The sequence below is a fragment of the Pieris rapae genome, chromosome 12, assembly GCF_905147795.1.
Source record: "Pieris rapae chromosome 12, ilPieRapa1.1, whole genome shotgun sequence".
Lineage (NCBI taxonomy): Eukaryota > Metazoa > Arthropoda > Insecta > Lepidoptera > Pieridae > Pieris > Pieris rapae.
In genome coordinates, this window is record NC_059520.1 from 4,071,749 (window position 1) to 4,093,728 (window position 21,980).

The window sequence follows — 21,980 nt, forward strand, 5'->3', positions numbered from 1 at the left end:
CATCGTTAAAGCCATCGTATAAACTTACCTATAAAACATTGTTTGGGTTACAATAATAGCATTTTTGCTCGTGGGCGTTTCCGATGGAGATGTTGGAAAAACAGATAAACAATTATTGTTTACTTAAATAATAATTAATGAAAGCTCGTGGAATTGGGTTATTTTTAACTTTTTAAAATAATGTTAAGTCATTTTGGTAAATGAAAAGTAATAATAATAAAAAATAATGCATAAATTTTATTTAAATATGAATGGGGAACGCTCATGAAAACGTGTTTATATTAATAAAAATAAATTTAACAAAATTCAAAATATTTAGAAAAGGATTTATTAGATTTATTTATTGTATACATAATCTGAAATAGAAAAGAGGTTTTTAACAGTGTGATGACACAAACTGGACACATTTAGTTCAGCAGTTTAATTCCTACTAGTAAATTTAATTTATATTCAGTAGGAGATATAATAATCGAGTAGTATTAGCCTATTATTATGTTATATAAAAAATAAAATAACGTAATTAAGAGAAATACGGTCTGACATAAGTAAATAAGTTGACCGTAAAGATTGTTATTTTGTCGAATAACCCTTTATGTAGTTTTTTTAAATTAATTCTACAAATTAATACAGTATAAGATTGAGTAGGAAATTTGACACAGTTTTTTTTTATAAAAAATAAATAAACAAATAAACAAAACGAATGAAGGAACACTGAACCATATTATATAATTGACTTTTTAGCTATTTATTTATATATTTAAAAGTACAATATTTAAAAAAAAGGCAGAAAGATATTGCTTATAAATAACCCATATTGATGATATTATTACAAAGTTGGTAACGTTAATTTCTTCTGGACCTTAACTATCATTGGGTGCGTTTTCCGGAAACTTTCTTCTTTTAATAGTTTTTCATACAATTTGGAGAGTATCGGATATTTGCCGAGATCCAATTTGTGCCTGAAACAAAAGTTACGTTAACATCACGAAACGACTTTTAAGATGCCTTTTATTATATATTTTGAGTATACACGAAATAGGTTACGAATTCAAATTCAAAAATATTTATTAAGCACCTGGATAAAACTATAATTATATATTTTTCACGTGAAATTTTAATGTTGAGAAAAATACGTGTTAATGGTATAATAGCTGAAAAAAAATTATAGGAAACTAATTTGTCAAAAAAAATTATAAGAAAATTCGAAAGAAAACCATTTTTTGTTCATTCGTACATCAATCTGACATAGCTATGGAATTTGTCTTTAGGTGAAGAGATAAACATGATGAATCTGAACGCCAATAAAGAGCACCGTATATCTAAACTCACCTTGTAACTGCATTATACACTTGTGGGACAAGGCACAGATCAGCCTTAGTCATTTGGTTTCCAACACTATAACCCCCAGCGGAATTTTTCAAAAGTACCTCGAGGCTTTGAAGCCCACGCTCTGTCCAGTGTTTTGTGAATACTGTGAACTTGTCTTCAGTCTCGAAAAAGCGTTTTAATCCAATGTTTTGGAGAGGCTGAATACCGGAAACAATAATCTGTTCGGATGAAAAGCTGTTTTAAATTAAATATAAAGTGTTTTCAGGTCTTCGTAGTCTAGATGTGATGAGATGATATTGAAGTAATTAAAATTGGCAGAGTTTCAGCGTTTTAAAAATTTCGGCATTAAATTGATTTACAATTATATATTTAAAATAATTCACGCTGTTAAAAATTTACCAACTTTTCAAGTAATGAACCTTACCTAATTATTACAGATATATAGCCTCTTTGTTTCTTCAAACATTAACTGAACGAACATAAAAATATTGGTAGTTTGGCAACGGACTGGCAAACACTCGTGTTCAGTTGTCCATGGGCAGCGATAAATCCAACTTTAAGTGACCCCCTTAATTAAATATACCTATAATTTTTATTTATTCTGGCATAGCTGATACCAATAGGTAGTATTCTTCTTCAAAACATAAAATTATCTATTCTTATTTTTAGGGATTAGACTTAGATTGTTGAGCGGATGACTGAAATGTTTATCCGTATGTGTTTGAATTATAAACCATTCTGATGCAATTATGAAAACGTGTTCCTAAAGTTTTAAAATAAATCTCAAATAATAAGACGTATTCGAAGTTAAATAAGTTGTGTTCCAAAATATTGATAAGCCGACTTGACAGGGTAATATGTCATACAAAATTCTAACTAGAAGCAAACTTTGAAATTACGTTTGAGAACGCGTCAAAAATTTATTAAGTTTTTCCGAAGTGCGTGAGTAAAGTTCATGTAGATTGAAATATATCGGTAGCGCTAGCAATATTGGCAAATCCAATTTGTGGTAAATAAGGATGTATTTTTAGTATATAGTACTATCGGTTTTGAAGTACTAATATGTATTTTTGTGAATGTCTGACAATGACAGCTGACAGTAGCGCCATTCCTATGTGATTTATGCAAATATTACATTGCTCAATTGTTGTATTATAAATACCTATTTTATATTATATTTTTTGTATTTGATCAAAACGTAGTAGCCAGTTTACAAGATGGGGTCATTGGCCGTGTTAAGGCCATCTATACATAAGTATGATTTGTTTCAATTAATAGCTATTTCATATCATTTGGTTGTCACATACCAATTTAGGCGTGGTACATGTAATGGAGGTAAAATAAAAATAAAGTAACAGTATTTCAGATATATAAATAAATATAATAAACAATAAAGGTTACATTTTATTTTATTTAGACTCAACCATCTCACATGTTCAAACGGGGACACCAAATAATTATTATGAAATACGTAAGACTTACATATGTGAGAAAGAAGAGACCTTAATCGGCTCATCAGATCAGCATCTTAATTTAGGCAAAATTACAGTTTAAAAAATAAGTGATTTTTTTTGATCTAAGAATATTAAATAATTCTGTACGGCTACCGTACTTTTTGCAACATCTGTTCAATCTCCAACATAGTTTCTACCAATATGCCGGGAAGTGAATCATCTATAATCTGGGAATTTGTATATAAAACTTGTAAAAAAAATTCTTAAATTTACGTAGCGTACCTCACAGATTTCTTGCATGCGGGCTCTTTGTAATGGTGTAATGGGTTTCAGGGGTGGGTCGGGTCGTGTGTCATCTAGATATTCAATAATTGCCATCGACTCCACGATTGTAGCACCATCTATGTTGGTAAAGTAAGTTTTTCGTGAGAGCATCCTTAGTGTCGTATGCATTAAGAAAGAAGAAAAATATTCGGTCATAAATTAACGTAAGCTCAAAATAAAAAATACAAAACCAATATATATTATTGAATGAATTCTCAAAAGCATTCTATAACATCATATTTTGAGGTGATGAAAAAAGATTCATGCAAAAAAAAAACAAACATAATGTAGGAAATAATTGTTATGTAAGAATTTTGTTTGTGATTGTAATCAAATTTTTGGCGTAAATGTATAAGCTATTATGTAGTATGTACAAATGCTCTTTGTTTATATATTTCTAAGAAGCTGAACAAGCCAGCTCCTCCACGAATCGTTTTAATTGATGCCATCTAAGGCATTGTTTATAGTCTAGATCTGAGTTCAATGAGATAGACTAGACAATTTATTATTCGCACTTAGGCCAATATACTACTGAATATTTACATATACATTAGTATAGTGCTTCGGTCAATAGACTCGACCTAAATACGTGTCAATTTATCTCGCCTTTTACTCCACTTATTAAACGCGTCGTGTTATTGAACGTTACTTCAAGATAATGTAAATTTATTGTGATTTTTATTATTGCTCTATTCTGACAAAAACGGCTAACATTTTTTTTAAGTATATATCGGCGCAAATTTATATATTGTTACGAAAAATATTAATAATGTTTGGGATTCATATTTTATGATAGTCTGTAGTAATTTTATATTCTTTATTATTTATGTTACAGCAATGGCGTGTTAGTGTCAGCTGCCACTGTCATTATCATTTAATGACATCGAAGTCAAATCTCTTTAAAACCGTTAATATGACTAGTTCATTTAACTTGTCAATGTTGCTAGATCTTATAATTAATCACTATTCAATGATCGATAATAATTCTGACTCCATAGTCATAATTATTATTATGGAAAGTTATTTATCATAATTTTAAATATTGGAGACTAGATAACAATAAATATTAAAGTAATCTTTGACACTCGTTCTTATGACTCTGTTTGACTCTGTGGTCTATTCGGGTTCGGTCGTGGAACGAGTACCCGAAATGTTACGAAGCTTGTTTATTACAAATTCTGGTTGTTATAAATACAGGAACTGATTGGTGCGAGTCTCAGTTCGATTGAGCGGTCGAACCAAGCAGAAGCCTTTAAAGTGTAGACTCTAATGTCGAAATTAAATGGCAGATGCCAACAAACTAATCTATGACACCAGTATTACTGACGTCATTATCTTCAATAATTTAATGACAGCTTTAATTAATCTGGATTCGTTATTTACAGGCGCTTCGCGCCGACAGCAGCGGCGGGATCACACATCTCCAAGAGACTTCGGGAGAGCTGATCCATACGTAAGTGACGTGTAGAGTTTCGGTACTCGATTGACGTGCCGAAATGGCGCAACTACACTTCGGACCAAGCGAGCCGTTACGCAGAGTATGCTACAATGGCACGGACGCTTTTTAAGAGGATTCGACCATATGCTACCGACGCCGAGGTAATGGTTGCGGTGATCACAGGTATTTACCCTGAGTTTTTTCGATCTGAGTAACTGAGAATTACCTCCAATTCACTAAATAAATTCTTATCAGTTCTTATAATATTTCGTAGGCGTAAAATCGAAAGAAGAGTAAATATAATGATATTACAAAGATCCCGTGTTATAGTATCTTCAAAAGATCAATTCGTTCGTTTCACTTTCTTAAACCGGGTCGTTTGTCGTTGTCGCGTTACCGGGACTGCAAAGTGAGAAATCCGTCTAAGCATAACGTTATTTCGTCATAATTCAGTAACAATAATACCGGTTTTCATGGCACAGTTTATTAAATGAGATTTCTGCCGTTGTGTGGGTCATCTAGAGTAAAATTGCTACTACCGTCAAAATGACGAATGTAACTCGCTAAATTAAACTATTAAGTATTGTTCATTTATTAAACTTACTACAACAAAATATGTAATTAATTGTTCAAAGAAAGGTATAAGACTTTTTAAAACTATTAAAATTGTCAATTAATTCGAGAAAGTCATAATAACATAAGAATTTTATGAATCGAGAAAAAGAACGGGACGGACCAACTTTGCGTTGATCTTTGCGTGTTGAATTCAAGTGCGGTTAGAGATATTAGCAGACCAAATTTAGAGATTAGGCAGAGCCCGATATTACAGATGCTTAGATATAGCATCTGGCTTTCACGGAATTCCCTAATCAGATGACACTATTAAAAAAAACAGCTTTTGTGTTTAATATTTACGTATGTCTTTCGGTAAATTTATGTATTTTTACTTTTCGTCATCGCTGAAAGTGAAAAGAGAATTTTATATCGGTCATTATAAACATTCTCTAATATTTTGCACATATGGCAAAGTAAAATCCAAATCAAAGTTGTAAATATAAATTTGATCATTCAAATATTTGGAGACGTTAACTGATCACAAAAAAAAAATTAAATTTGATTTGAGTGGTTTAGTTACTAATTCTTTTTGGGAAAAGGGATTCTCTTCTTTAATATAAAATCCCAGATGCTCTTGTATCTCTGTCTTTTAATAAATTTGGGAAATGTATTAAAAAGAGGAGCTGTGTAAAAGGCTTACTATAAAGTCAGCGATTGTCTAGTTGATGAAAGGGCCTAGGACTAGTGCTGGGCAGGCTACTTCTGATTAATTTGCTATGAGCGTTGTAATATTGTTTGATGACTTTTTTTTATTTTAAAAGAGTACCAAGAATTTTTTACGTCGGCTTTTTCTCTCGGCCTACACCCTGTCTTCTTTGCCAATGAGTAGGGATGCCTACAAGTTCGAATTTAATGACGTGGAAAAAGTGATACCTTGACGATCTTATGTTCCAAAATAAACTTATTTTATTTTAATTTTATTCATAGTTGTCATGACAAATATCAACTTTGTATGAATACTCAATCCAAAACGCTTTCTCTTCAGCTCGGTTACATTCTACACATCAAAATGCAGTGATTTTTGTCTACCGTACGTTGCGTATTCGTTCTACCCACTTTTCGTTGTTATTCTATTTTGTTGGGTTTGGCCCATTACTAAAAACTAAGTGTGCATTTTATATCAACCATCATAAGCGAAACATTCCATACGTTACAGATATGAGTAATTAAGATTTGAATTTAAGTTGTAACTGTAAAAGTAATTGTAAAATTAAACCTAATATTTTTGACGAACATCAGGTGCATGAATGTATTTTGATGTGAATAACTAATGTGATAATAGTGTGATGACAAAAAAAATATCATGTATTTTTGTGATACCATTTTACTGTGGGTTTTAATTTTTAATATTTTTTTTTTTTAAAAGAACGGGTATCGGTATATTCTGTCATTAGACTGCTTTTGAGAAGAACTGCTTTATAATTCTTAGTCTAGATGTCAGCAGGCCGAGGCGGTTTACATGTTGTGGTTGTTTGAGTAACCAATTGGAGCAATTTTTCGAACGCCATGAGTTTATACTTCAGTCGAATTGACCGTATCGGCGGAAGATTTGTCGGAGAGTTTTATGTGAGAAGGCCTCAACCTTTTCTACTGACGTTATTGGATCTAGGTAATTGCATTGAATTACTGAATAACTAATCTAATTAAAGGTAATAATTATTTTATATGCATTGACATGTTTATGAAAAAATAAAAATGTGTTTTACCTATCCAATATCCTTCCTAAAACGCTGGCTGGCCACCATGCGTATCCTTGATCCTGGTCTTGTTGGCTGAACCCAGGATGGGTGATGCCTCGTGTGGGCTAGATCTCTAAATGAGTGATGCCTTGTGTGTGGGCTAGATCTCTAAATGAGTGATGCCTTGTGTGTGGGCTAGATCTCTAAATGAGTGATGCCTTGTGTGTGGGCTAGATCTCTAAATGAGTGATGCCTTGTGTGTGGGCTAGATCTCTAAATGAGTGATGCCTTGTGTGTGGGCTAGATCTCGTAATGAGTGATGCCTTTTGTTTTCCTATCCAATAACCTTCCTAAAACGCTGGCTGGCCACCATGCGTATCCTTGATCCTGGTCTTGTTGGCTGAACCCAGGATGGGTGATGCCTTGTGTGGGCTAGATCTCTAAATGAGTGATGCCTTGTGTGTGGGCTAGATCTCTAAATGAGTGATGCCTTGTGTGTGGGCTAGATCTCGTAATGAGTGATGCCTTGTGTGTGGGCTAGATCTCGTAATGAGTGATGCCTTTTGTTTTCCTATCCAATAACCTTCCTAAAACGCTGGCTGGCCACCATGCGTATCCTTGATCCTGGTCTTGTTGGCTGAACCCAGGATGGGTGATGCGTTACGTGTTGGCTAGATCTCGTCATGAGTGATGCCTTGTTTAAAGTTGTTGCAATGTAAAGCAGCGCAAGGGACGCGCTGGAGTCAGTATGGCCGTATCGGCGCAAATTTATATATTGTTACGAAAAATATTAATAATGTTTGGGATTCATATTTTATGATAGTCTGTAGTAATTTTATATTCTTTATTATTTATGTTACAGCAATGGCGTGTTAGTGTCAGCTGCCACTGTCATTATCATTTAATGACATCGAAGTCAAATCTCTTTAAAACCGTTAATATGACTAGTTCATTTAACTTGTCAATGTTGCTAGATCTTATAATTAATCACTATTCAATGATCGATAATAATTCTGACTCCATAGTCATAATTATTATTATGGAAAGTTATTTATCATAATTTTAAATATTGGAGACTAGATAACAATAAATATTAAAGTAATCTTTGACACTCGTTCTTATGACTCTGTTTGACTCTGTGGTCTATTCGGGTTCGGTCGTGGAACGAGTACCCGAAATGTTACGAAGCTTGTTTATTACAAATTCTGGTTGTTATAAATACAGGAACTGATTGGTGCGAGCCTCAGTTCGATTGAGCGGTCGAACCAAGCAGAAGCCTTTAAAGTGTAGACTCTAATGTCGAAATTAAATGGCAGATGCCAACAAACTAATCTATGACACCAGTATTACTGACGTCATTACCTTCAATAATTTAATGACAGCTTTAATTAATCTGGATTCGTTATTTACAGGCCCTTCGCGCCGACAGCAGCGGTGGGATCACACATCTCCAAGAGACTTCGGGAGAGCTGATCCATACGTTAGTGACGTGCCGAAATGGCGCAACTACACTTTGGACCAAGCGAGCCGTTACGCAGAGTATGCTAATAATGGCACGGACGCTTTTTAAGAGGATTCGACCATATGCTACCGACGCCGAGGTAATGGTTGCGGTGATCACAGGTATTTACCCTGAGTTTTTTTTCGATCTGAGTAACTGAGAATTACCTCCGATTCACTAAATAAATTCTTATCAGTTCTTATAATATTTCGTAGGCGTAAAATCGAAAGTAGAGTAAATATAATGATATAACAAAGATCCCGTGTTATGGTATCTTCAAAATATCAATTCGTTCGTTTCACTTTCTTAAACCGGGTCGTTTGTCGTTGTCGTGTTACCGGGACTGCAAAGTGAGAAATCTGTCTAAGCATAACGTTATTTCGTCATAATTCAGTAACAATAATACCGGTTTTCATGGCACAGTTTATTAAATGAGATTTCTGCCGTTGTGTGGGTCATCTAGAGTAAAATTGCTACTACCGTCAAAATGACGAATGTAACTCGCTAAATTAAACTATTAAGTATTGTTCATTTATTAAACTTACTACAACAAAATATGTAATTAATTGTTCAAAGAAAGGTATAAGACTTTTTAAAACTATTAAAATTGTCAATTAATTCGAGAAAGTCATAATAAGATATGAATTTTATGAATCGAGAAAAAGAACGGGACGGACAAACTTTGCGTTGATTTTTGCGTGTTGAATTCAAGTGCGGTTAGAGATATTAGCAGACCAAATTTAGAGATTAGGCAGAGCCCAATATTACAGATGCTTAGATATAGCATCTGGCTTTCACGGAATTCCCTAATCAGATGACACTATTAAAAAAAACAGCTTTTGTGTTTAATATTTACGTATGTCTTTCGGTAAATTTATGTATTTTTACTTTTCGTCATCGCTGAAAGTGAAAAGAGAATTTTATATCGGTCATTATAAACATTCTCTAATATTTTGCACATATGGCAAAGTAAAATCCAAATCAAAGTTGTAAATATAAATTTGATCATTCAAATATTTGGAGACGTTAACTGCTCACAAAAAAAAAATTAAATTTGATTTGAGTGGTTTAGTTACTAATTCTTTTTGGGAAAAGGGATTCTCAGATTTTAATAAATTTGGGAAATGTATTAAAAAGAGGAGCTGTGTAAAAAGGCTTACTATAAAGTCAGCGATTGTCTAGTTGATGAAAGGTCCTAGGACTAGTGCTGGGCAGGCTACTTCTGATTAATTTGCTATGAGCGTTTTAATATTGTTTGATGACTTTTTTATTTTAAAAAAAGTACCAAGAATTTTTTACGTCGGCTTTTTCTCTCGGCCTACACCCTGTCTTCTTTGCGAATGAGTAGGGATGCCTACAAGTTCGAATTTAATGACGTGGAAAAAGTGATACCTTGACGATCTTATGTTCCAAAATAAACGTATTTAATTTTAATTTTATTCATAGTTGTCATGACAAATATCAACTTTGTATGAATACTCAATCCAAAACGCTTTCTCTTCAGCTCAGTTACATTCTACACATCAAAATGCAGTGATTTTTGTCTACCGTACGTTGCGTATTCGTTCTACCCACTTTTCGTTCTTATTCTATTTTGCTGGGTTTGGCCCATTACTAAAAACTTAAGTGTGCATTTTATATCAACCATCATAAGCGAAACATTCCATACGTTACAGATATGAGTAATTAAGATTTGAATTTAAGTTGTAAATATAACTGTAAAAGTAATTGTAAAATTAAACCTAATATTTTTGACGAACATCAGGAGCATGAATGTAATTTGATGTGAATAACTAATGTGATAATAGTGTGATGAAAAAAAATATCATGTATTTTTTGTGATACCATTTTACTGTGGGTTTTAATTTTTAATATTTATTTTTTTTAAAGAGAACGGGTATCGGTATATTCTGTCATTAGACTGCTTTTGAGAAGAACTGCTTTATAATTCTTAGTCTAGATGTCAGCAGGCCGAGGCGGTTTACATGTTGTGGTTGTTTGAGTAACCAATTGGAGCAATTTTTCGAACGCCATGAGTTTATACTTCAGTCGAATTGACCGTATCGGCGGAAGATTTGTCGGAGAGTTTTATGTGAGAAGGCCTCAACCTTTTCTACTGACGTTATTGGATCTAGGTAATTGCATTGAATTACTGAATAACTAATCTAATTAAAGGTAATAATTATTTTATATGCATTGACATGTTTATGAAAAAATAAAAATGTGTTTTACCTATCCAATATCCTTCCTAAAACGCTGGCTGGCCACCATGCGTATCCTTGATCCTGGTCTTGTTGGCTGAACCCAGGATGGGTGATGCCTCGTGTGGGCTAGATCTCTAAATGAGTGATGCCTTGTGTGTGGGCTAGATCTCTAAATGAGTGATGCCTTGTGTGTGGGCTAGATCTCTAAATGAGTGATGCCTTGTGTGTGGGCTAGATCTCTAAATGAGTGATGCCTTGTGTGTGGGCTAGATCTCTAAATGAGTGATGCCTTGTGTGTGGGCTAGATCTCGTAATGAGTGATGCCTTTTGTTTTCCTATCCAATAACCTTCCTAAAACGCTGGCTGGCCACCATGCGTATCCTTGATCCTGGTCTTGTTGGCTGAACCCAGGATGGGTGATGCCTTGTGTGGGCTAGATCTCTAAATGAGTGATGCCTTGTGTGTGGGCTAGATCTCTAAATGAGTGATGCCTTGTGTGTGGGCTAGATCTCGTAATGAGTGATGCCTTGTGTGTGGGCTAGATCTCGTAATGAGTGATGCCTTTTGTTTTCCTATCCAATAACCTTCCTAAAACGCTGGCTGGCCACCATGCGTATCCTTGATCCTGGTCTTGTTGGCTGAACCCAGGATGGGTGATGCGTTACGTGTTGGCTAGATCTCGTCATGAGTGATGCCTTGTTTAAAGTTGTTGCAATGTAAAGCAGCGCAAGGGACGCGCTGGAGTCAGTATGGCCGTATCGGCGCAAATTTATATATTGTTACGAAAAATATTAATAATGTTTGGGATTCATATTTTATGATAGTCTGTAGTAATTTTATATTCTTTATTATTTATGTTACAGCAATGGCGTGTTAGTGTCAGCTGCCACTGTCATTATCATTTAATGACATCGAAGTCAAATCTCTTTAAAACCGTTAATATGACTAGTTCATTTAACTTGTCAATGTTGCTAGATCTTATAATTAATCACTATTCAATGATCGATAATAATTCTGACTCCATAGTCATAATTATTATTATGGAAAGTTATTTATCATAATTTTAAATATTGGAGACTAGATAACAATAAATATTAAAGTAATCTTTGACACTCGTTCTTATGACTCTGTTTGACTCTGTGGTCTATTCGGGTTCGGTCGTGGAACGAGTACCCGAAATGTTACGAAGCTTGTTTATTACAAATTCTGGTTGTTATAAATACAGGAACTGATTGGTGCGAGCCTCAGTTCGATTGAGCGGTCGAACCAAGCAGAAGCCTTTAAAGTGTAGACTCTAATGTCGAAATTAAATGGCAGATGCCAACAAACTAATCTATGACACCAGTATTACTGACGTCATTACCTTCAATAATTTAATGACAGCTTTAATTAATCTGGATTCGTTATTTACAGGCCCTTCGCGCCGACAGCAGCGGTGGGATCACACATCTCCAAGAGACTTCGGGAGAGCTGATCCATACGTTAGTGACGTGCCGAAATGGCGCAACTACACTTTGGACCAAGCGAGCCGTTACGCAGAGTATGCTAATAATGGCACGGACGCTTTTTAAGAGGATTCGACCATATGCTACCGACGCCGAGGTAATGGTTGCGGTGATCACAGGTATTTACCCTGAGTTTTTTTTCGATCTGAGTAACTGAGAATTACCTCCGATTCACTAAATAAATTCTTATCAGTTCTTATAATATTTCGTAGGCGTAAAATCGAAAGTAGAGTAAATATAATGATATAACAAAGATCCCGTGTTATGGTATCTTCAAAATATCAATTCGTTCGTTTCACTTTCTTAAACCGGGTCGTTTGTCGTTGTCGTGTTACCGGGACTGCAAAGTGAGAAATCTGTCTAAGCATAACGTTATTTCGTCATAATTCAGTAACAATAATACCGGTTTTCATGGCACAGTTTATTAAATGAGATTTCTGCCGTTGTGTGGGTCATCTAGAGTAAAATTGCTACTACCGTCAAAATGACGAATGTAACTCGCTAAATTAAACTATTAAGTATTGTTCATTTATTAAACTTACTACAACAAAATATGTAATTAATTGTTCAAAGAAAGGTATAAGACTTTTTAAAACTATTAAAATTGTCAATTAATTCGAGAAAGTCATAATAAGATATGAATTTTATGAATCGAGAAAAAGAACGGGACGGACAAACTTTGCGTTGATTTTTGCGTGTTGAATTCAAGTGCGGTTAGAGATATTAGCAGACCAAATTTAGAGATTAGGCAGAGCCCAATATTACAGATGCTTAGATATAGCATCTGGCTTTCACGGAATTCCCTAATCAGATGACACTATTAAAAAAAACAGCTTTTGTGTTTAATATTTACGTATGTCTTTCGGTAAATTTATGTATTTTTACTTTTCGTCATCGCTGAAAGTGAAAAGAGAATTTTATATCGGTCATTATAAACATTCTCTAATATTTTGCACATATGGCAAAGTAAAATCCAAATCAAAGTTGTAAATATAAATTTGATCATTCAAATATTTGGAGACGTTAACTGCTCACAAAAAAAAAATTAAATTTGATTTGAGTGGTTTAGTTACTAATTCTTTTTGGGAAAAGGGATTCTCAGATTTTAATAAATTTGGGAAATGTATTAAAAAGAGGAGCTGTGTAAAAAGGCTTACTATAAAGTCAGCGATTGTCTAGTTGATGAAAGGTCCTAGGACTAGTGCTGGGCAGGCTACTTCTGATTAATTTGCTATGAGCGTTTTAATATTGTTTGATGACTTTTTTATTTTAAAAAAAGTACCAAGAATTTTTTACGTCGGCTTTTTCTCTCGGCCTACACCCTGTCTTCTTTGCGAATGAGTAGGGATGCCTACAAGTTCGAATTTAATGACGTGGAAAAAGTGATACCTTGACGATCTTATGTTCCAAAATAAACGTATTTAATTTTAATTTTATTCATAGTTGTCATGACAAATATCAACTTTGTATGAATACTCAATCCAAAACGCTTTCTCTTCAGCTCAGTTACATTCTACACATCAAAATGCAGTGATTTTTGTCTACCGTACGTTGCGTATTCGTTCTACCCACTTTTCGTTCTTATTCTATTTTGCTGGGTTTGGCCCATTACTAAAAACTTAAGTGTGCATTTTATATCAACCATCATAAGCGAAACATTCCATACGTTACAGATATGAGTAATTAAGATTTGAATTTAAGTTGTAAATATAACTGTAAAAGTAATTGTAAAATTAAACCTAATATTTTTGACGAACATCAGGAGCATGAATGTAATTTGATGTGAATAACTAATGTGATAATAGTGTGATGAAAAAAAAATATCATGTATTTTTTGTGATACCATTTTACTGTGGGTTTTAATTTTTAATATTTATTTTTTTTAAAGAGAACGGGTATCGGTATATTCTGTCATTAGACTGCTTTTGAGAAGAACTGCTTTATAATTCTTAGTCTAGATGTCAGCAGGCCGAGGCGGTTTACATGTTGTGGTTGTTTGAGTAACCAATTGGAGCAATTTTTCGAACGCCATGAGTTTATACTTCAGTCGAATTGACCGTATCGGCGGAAGATTTGTCGGAGAGTTTTATGTGAGAAGGCCTCAACCTTTTCTACTGACGTTATTGGATCTAGGTAATTGCATTGAATTACTGAATAACTAATCTAATTAAAGGTAATAATTATTTTATATGCATTGACATGTTTATGAAAAAATAAAAATGTGTTTTACCTATCCAATATCCTTCCTAAAACGCTGGCTGGCCACCATGCGTATCCTTGATCCTGGTCTTGTTGGCTGAACCCAGGATGGGTGATGCCTCGTGTGGGCTAGATCTCTAAATGAGTGATGCCTTGTGTGTGGGCTAGATCTCTAAATGAGTGATGCCTTGTGTGTGGGCTAGATCTCTAAATGAGTGATGCCTTGTGTGTGGGCTAGATCTCTAAATGAGTGATGCCTTGTGTGTGGGCTAGATCTCTAAATGAGTGATGCCTTGTGTGTGGGCTAGATCTCGTAATGAGTGATGCCTTTTGTTTTCCTATCCAATAACCTTCCTAAAACGCTGGCTGGCCACCATGCGTATCCTTGATCCTGGTCTTGTTGGCTGAACCCAGGATGGGTGATGCCTTGTGTGGGCTAGATCTCTAAATGAGTGATGCCTTGTGTGTGGGCTAGATCTCTAAATGAGTGATGCCTTGTGTGTGGGCTAGATCTCGTAATGAGTGATGCCTTGTGTGTGGGCTAGATCTCGTAATGAGTGATGCCTTTTGTTTTCCTATCCAATAACCTTCCTAAAACGCTGGCTGGCCACCATGCGTATCCTTGATCCTGGTCTTGTTGGCTGAACCCAGGATGGGTGATGCGTTACGTGTTGGCTAGATCTCGTCATGAGTGATGCCTTGTTTAAAGTTGTTGCAATGTAAAGCAGCGCAAGGGACGCGCTGGAGTCAGTATGGCCGTATCGGCGCAAATTTATATATTGTTACGAAAAATATTAATAATGTTTGGGATTCATATTTTATGATAGTCTGTAGTAATTTTATATTCTTTATTATTTATGTTACAGCAATGGCGTGTTAGTGTCAGCTGCCACTGTCATTATCATTTAATGACATCGAAGTCAAATCTCTTTAAAACCGTTAATATGACTAGTTCATTTAACTTGTCAATGTTGCTAGATCTTATAATTAATCACTATTCAATGATCGATAATAATTCTGACTCCATAGTCATAATTATTATTATGGAAAGTTATTTATCATAATTTTAAAATTGGAGACTAGATAACAATAAATATTAAAGTAATCTTTGACACTCGTTCTTATGACTCTGTTTGACTCTGTGGTCTATTCGGGTTCGGTCGTGGAACGAGTACCCGAAATGTTACGAAGCTTGTTTATTACAAATTCTGGTTGTTATAAATACAGGAACTGATTGGTGCGAGCCTCAGTTCGATTGAGCGGTCGAACCAAGCAGAAGCCTTTAAAGTGTAGACTCTAATGTCGAAATTAAATGGCAGATGCCAACAAACTAATCTATGACACCAGTATTACTGACGTCATTACCTTCAATAATTTAATGACAGCTTTAATTAATCTGGATTCGTTATTTACAGGCCCTTCGCGCCGACAGCAGCGGTGGGATCACACATCTCCAAGAGACTTCGGGAGAGCTGATCCATACGTTAGTGACGTGCCGAAATGGCGCAACTACACTTTGGACCAAGCGAGCCGTTACGCAGAGTATGCTAATAATGGCACGGACGCTTTTTAAGAGGATTCGACCATATGCTACCGACGCCGAGGTAATGGTTGCGGTGATCACAGGTATTTACCCTGAGTTTTTTTTCGATCTGAGTAACTGAGAATTACCTCCGATTCACTAAATAAATTCTTATCAGTTCTTATAATATTTCGTAGGCGTAAAATCGAAAGTAGAGTAAATATAATGATATAACAAAGATCCCGTGTTATGGTATCTTCAAAATATCAATTCGTTCGTTTCACTTTCTTAAACCGGGTCGTTTGTCGTTGTCGTGTTACCGGGACTGCAAAGTGAGAAATCTGTCTAAGCATAACGTTATTTCGTCATAATTCAGTAACAATAATACCGGTTTTCATGGCACAGTTTATTAAATGAGATTTCTGCCGTTGTGTGGGTCATCTAGAGTAAAATTGCTACTACCGTCAAAATGACGAATGTAACTCGCTAAATTAAACTATTAAGTATTGTTCATTTATTAAACTTACTACAACAAAATATGTAATTAATTGTTCAAAGAAAGGTATAAGACTTTTTAAAACTATTAAAATTGTCAATTAATTCGAGAAAGTCATAATAAGATATGAATTTTATGAATCGAGAAAAAGAACGGGACGGACAAACTTTGCGTTGATTTTTGCGTGTTGAATTCAAGTGCGGTTAGAGATATTAGCAGACCAAATTTAGAGATTAGGCAGAGCCCAATATTACAGATGCTTAGATATAGCATCTGGCTTTCACGGAATTCCCTAATCAGATGACACTATTAAAAAAAACAGCTTTTGTGTTTAATATTTACGTATGTCTTTCGGTAAATTTATGTATTTTTACTTTTCGTCATCGCTGAAAGTGAAAAGAGAATTTTATATCGGTCATTATAAACATTCTCTAATATTTTGCACATATGGCAAAGTAAAATCCAAATCAAAGTTGTAAATATAAATTTGATCATTCAAATATTTGGAGACGTTAACTGCTCACAAAAAAAAAATTAAATTTGATTTGAGTGGTTTAGTTACTAATTCTTTTTGGGAAAAGGGATTCTCAGATTTTAATAAATTTGGGAAATGTATTAAAAAGAGGAGCTGTGTAAAAAGGCTTACTATAAAGTCAGCGATTGTCTAGTTGATGAAAGGTCCTAGGACTAGTGCTGGGCAGGCTACTTCTGATTAATTTGCTATGAGCGTTTTAATATTGTTTGATGACTTTTTTATTTTAAAAAAAGTACCAAGAATTTTTTACGTCGGCTTTTTCTCTCGGCCTACACCCTGTCTTCTTTGCGAATGAGTAGGGATGCCTACAAGTTCGAATTTAATGACGTGGAAAAAGTGATACCTTGACGATCTTATGTTCCAAAATAAACGTATTTAATTTTAATTTTATTCATAGTTGTCATGACAAATATCAACTTTGTATGAATACTCAATCCAAAACGCTTTCTCTTCAGCTCAGTTACATTCTACACATCAAAATGCAGTGATTTTTGTCTACCGTACGTTGCGTATTCGTTCTACCCACTTTTCGTTCTTATTCTATTTTGCTGGGTTTGGCCCATTACTAAAAACTTAAGTGTGCATTTTATATCAACCATCATAAGCGAAACATTCCATACGTTACAGATATGAGTAATTAAGATTTGAATTTAAGTTGTAAATATAACTGTAAAAGTAATTGTAAAATTAAACCTAATATTTTTGACGAACATCAGGAGCATGAATGTAATTTGATGTGAATAACTAATGTGATAATAGTGTGATGAAAAAAAAATATCATGTATTTTTTGTGATACCATTTTACTGTGGGTTTTAATTTTTAATATTTATTTTTTTTAAAGAGAACGGGTATCGGTATATTCTGTCATTAGACTGCTTTTGAGAAGAACTGCTTTATAATTCTTAGTCTAGATGTCAGCAGGCCGAGGCGGTTTACATGTTGTGGTTGTTTGAGTAACCAATTGGAGCAATTTTTCGAACGCCATGAGTTTATACTTCAGTCGAATTGACCGTATCTGCGGAAGATTTGTCGGAGAGTTTTATGTGAGAAGGCCTCAACCTTTTCTACTGACGTTATTGGATCTAGGTAATTGCATTGAATTACTGAATAACTAATCTAATTAAAGGTAATAATTATTTTATATGCATTGACATGTTTATGAAAAAATAAAAATGTGTTTTACCTATCCAATATCCTTCCTAAAACGCTGGCTGGCCACCATGCGTATCCTTGATCCTGGTCTTGTTGGCTGAACCCAGGATGGGTGATGCCTCGTGTGGGCTAGATCTCTAAATGAGTGATGCCTTGTGTGTGGGCTAGATCTCTAAATGAGTGATGCCTTGTGTGTGGGCTAGATCTCTAAATGAGTGATGCCTTGTGTGTGGGCTAGATCTCTAAATGAGTGATGCCTTGTGTGTGGGCTAGATCTCTAAATGAGTGATGCCTTGTGTGTGGGCTAGATCTCGTAATGAGTGATGCCTTTTGTTTTCCTATCCAATAACCTTCCTAAAACGCTGGCTGGCCACCATGCGTATCCTTGATCCTGGTCTTGTTGGCTGAACCCAGGATGGGTGATGCCTTGTGTGGGCTAGATCTCTAAATGAGTGATGCCTTGTGTGTGGGCTAGATCTCTAAATGAGTGATGCCTTGTGTGTGGGCTAGATCTCGTAATGAGTGATGCCTTGTGTGTGGGCTAGATCTCGTAATGAGTGATGCCTTTTGTTTTCCTATCCAATAACCTTCCTAAAACGCTGGCTGGCCACCATGCGTATCCTTGATCCTGGTCTTGTTGGCTGAACCCAGGATGGGTGATGCGTTACGTGTTGGCTAGATCTCGTCATGAGTGATGCCTTGTTTAAAGTTGTTGCAATGTAAAGCAGCGCAAGGGACGCGCTGGAGTCAGTATGGCCGTATCGGCGCAAATTTATATATTGTTACGAAAAATATTAATAATGTTTGGGATTCATATTTTATGATAGTCTGTAGTAATTTTATATTCTTTATTATTTATGTTACAGCAATGGCGTGTTAGTGTCAGCTGCCACTGTCATTATCATTTAATGACATCGAAGTCAAATCTCTTTAAAACCGTTAATATGACTAGTTCATTTAACTTGTCAATGTTGCTAGATCTTATAATTAATCACTATTCAATGATCGATAATAATTCTGACTCCATAGTCATAATTATTATTATGGAAAGTTATTTATCATAATTTTAAATATTGGAGACTAGATAACAATAAATATTAAAGTAATCTTTGACACTCGTTCTTATGACTCTGTTTGACTCTGTGGTCTATTCGGGTTCGGTCGTGGAACGAGTACCCGAAATGTTACGAAGCTTGTTTATTACAAATTCTGGTTGTTATAAATACAGGAACTGATTGGTGCGAGTCTCAGTTCGATTGAGCGGTCGAACCAAGCAGAAGCCTTTAAAGTGTAGACTCTAATGTCGAAATTAAATGGCAGATGCCAACAAACTAATCTATGACACCAGTATTACTGACGTCATTATCTTCAATAATTTAATGACAGCTTTAATTAATCTGGATTCGTTATTTACAGGCGCTTCGCGCCGACATATACGTAGTGTGCGGCCTGACTTTCATCTATCCTTACGTCTTCTCTTGTACTCTTTCGTCTCTTTCTGTCCAATTGTGGTGAATCGAGACTGACGAGAAAATTAAAAATAAATGTGTTCAGAACGACTTATCTTTATATGTAAGGGGAAAGAATAAACGTGTGTTTTTTTTTAATCCAGCTCTTGATGGGCTAAACTACGATTTTTAATGATTCAATTAATTTTAGGTGAAATTTATTTCTTTTTAAAGTAAGTAGTGTTATCTACCTTAAGAAATACAAAATATGCAATTTATAAATGATTGATGATTGATGTTTATTATTATAAAATATATAGAAGAGTTTTTGTTTCATTTAGTGACAGCATATATAATGAAATAAGAAAAATATATAACCCGCTAAATGAAATGATACCTTATGATAAAAATAAATCAACGCTATATTTCAAAAACTCCGATTTACGATGTGGTATCGCATAAATAAATATACGTGAGAGTTAACAATAGTCTTAAAATAACATCTACGCTCTAATACAGACCCTGATTATACTATAATTATACAATATAATTCAATAAGCAAATGTACGCGTTAATTAGGAACGTGAGTGCGAAATAAGTGGACTCGCGAGAGTGAAGAGCCCGTGATGAACCTACAAGTGATGACATGTGCAGTACTAATTATAAATCATAATTGACTACGAATACAACAATAGCCACACGCCGTAAAAGGCGGACAATAATACTTCAGACTTGTTATGTACAAAGGCTTATGGTATATAAGCTATATTATGTATTGATAAATATTTTTTGAACTATTTGCCCCATGTGCAAGTTTGCAGGGGCACGTCATTTTATACATTTCAAAGACAGAAGCTAAATACTGTGTAGTTAACATTGAGTCGGTTAACATCTCAGATTAACATATTTCTGTATGACTATGACATTTATAATTATTAGCCTTATTTATTTATATAAAGTTTTTTTATTAGAACGAAGTTCTTTATTTACATTTGTGTTGATATTTCGTTGAATTTATTCGACTAAAACTTTTTCAATATTCACTAAACCTCTTCAATCTAAGCTATAACAAAATGTGATCATGACGGGAATCTGGAATTGTGAAACGTACGAATATTGGTATAAGCTTTTATCGCCCGATCGTATTGATGTAATGTGGGAATTTTAAAAGGCTCCGAAATTCATTTTCACCCGACAGAATATAATTCGGTTTCGTAAGGAAATTATTTGCCGTAGGGAATAGACCTTTATGACTATGTCTGACATTGTTCCCACATCACATTTGAGGGACGTTTTTAATATCAAAATAAATTTGTATTTAAATGGAATATTTTTTGATTGATGTCTCTGATTCATATTTTATGTAGGTTCAAATATAGCCGTAAAAAGAAAAGACGTTTCTTCATCTTTACATCAGAACACTTAATTATCTGTTGATATTAAGTTTTGTGTCGTTTGATACCTTTATTATAGATATTGTGCGAAAATCTAATAAATCTATTAACAAAGTCAAAGTTCTTTTCTTACCCACAAATAAAGCAGGAACTTTTTGGGATGGATTAATCTTTCGGAACTGCTCGGTTAGTTGTGCCTTTTCTCGCACGATGTCTATAGACCGTTCTTCAAATGTCATTTTCTTTAGATGCATCGCAGCTCGCACTCGCCATGTACAAGACGACAACCAGTATCCATACAGAATAGTCTATGTAACATTTGTATAGATTTTATGTTTAAAAGCGACCATAGATTTTTTATCGCATTAAGTTTTTATTTAAAAAAAATATTAATGTGTTTGTGAAATTACTATAAAATTAGTAATTTAATAAAAGAAGAAAAACTGGTTTACATTAAATTCAATATCGCATCAACGTGCGTTAGTTTCGTATGTATATGTGTATAAATATTTTTTTTCTTTCATTTATAGGTATATTTATTATATAATAAAATAATAATATAAAAAAAAAACATTTCTTTTCTTTTGTAAATATATATATATGTATATTTTATATTTATTCAAACAAGTGATTTTGTTACGTGAATAAATCCCCTAAATATTTAGGGGATTAAGATCAAGTCATATGTGTAATAATGATTAAGTTATGCCATGATTAATACCCAATTTCTATTATATTTTGTGTTCTCTATTTAAATCAAAATGTTGCCGCACAGACAAGTAAACTTTTAGTCAAATAGTTTTGAAATTAGAGGTTATATTTCTTACTTACCGTGTTAGCCATGATGATCAAACTTGAAACTAAATTAAACTCATCAAAATTCCATGACCTTGATAAACTTTTGGATTCTAATGCTAATTATTTTTTATTGTTTACCATATTTATCAGCTGAGATAACAAGCTACTAAAAAGGTACTGTCTAATGTCTAGTGTCTACACTCAATGACACTTGTGATTGACAACTGACACTTATCTTATTTGATAACATACAGAAGCTAGAGGCTATAACGTAGGTATAAACTACAGAATCAAAAGTAAATCCTGCTTAATCGCTTTTAAGTCAGTCAGAATAATATATAGACGTTCTACGGGTATATAAACTCTAAACTCTAAAGAGTAGTAAG

At 34.2% G+C, this 21,980-nt stretch overlaps 1 protein-coding gene across 1 annotated transcript; it reads right to left on the bottom strand.

The window, feature by feature from the left end:
- Window positions 1-312: 312 nt before the first annotated feature.
- LOC110993757 (probable maleylacetoacetate isomerase 1) lies at window positions 313-21,796 on the bottom strand. Its single transcript, XM_022260124.2, has 5 exons — window positions 21,628-21,796; window positions 20,930-21,104; window positions 3,066-3,184; window positions 1,330-1,547; window positions 313-959 (listed from the first exon to the last, which is right to left on the bottom strand). Exons 1-5 carry the CDS (start codon window positions 21,637-21,639, stop codon window positions 827-829), a joined length of 657 nt encoding a protein of 218 aa, XP_022115816.2. The 5' UTR covers window positions 21,640-21,796; the 3' UTR covers window positions 313-826.
- Window positions 21,797-21,980: the final 184 nt, after the last annotated feature.

Coding starts and splice junctions, on each gene's coding strand:
- LOC110993757 (XM_022260124.2), bottom strand. Junction 3,185..20,929: donor AGTTCCTGCTTTATTTGTGG/GTAAGAAAAGAA, acceptor TTACCAACATAG/ATGGTGCTACAATCGTGGAG. Junction 1,548..3,065: donor GCATGCAAGAAATCTGTGAG/GTACGCTACGTA, acceptor TCATCCGAACAG/ATTATTGTTTCCGGTATTCA.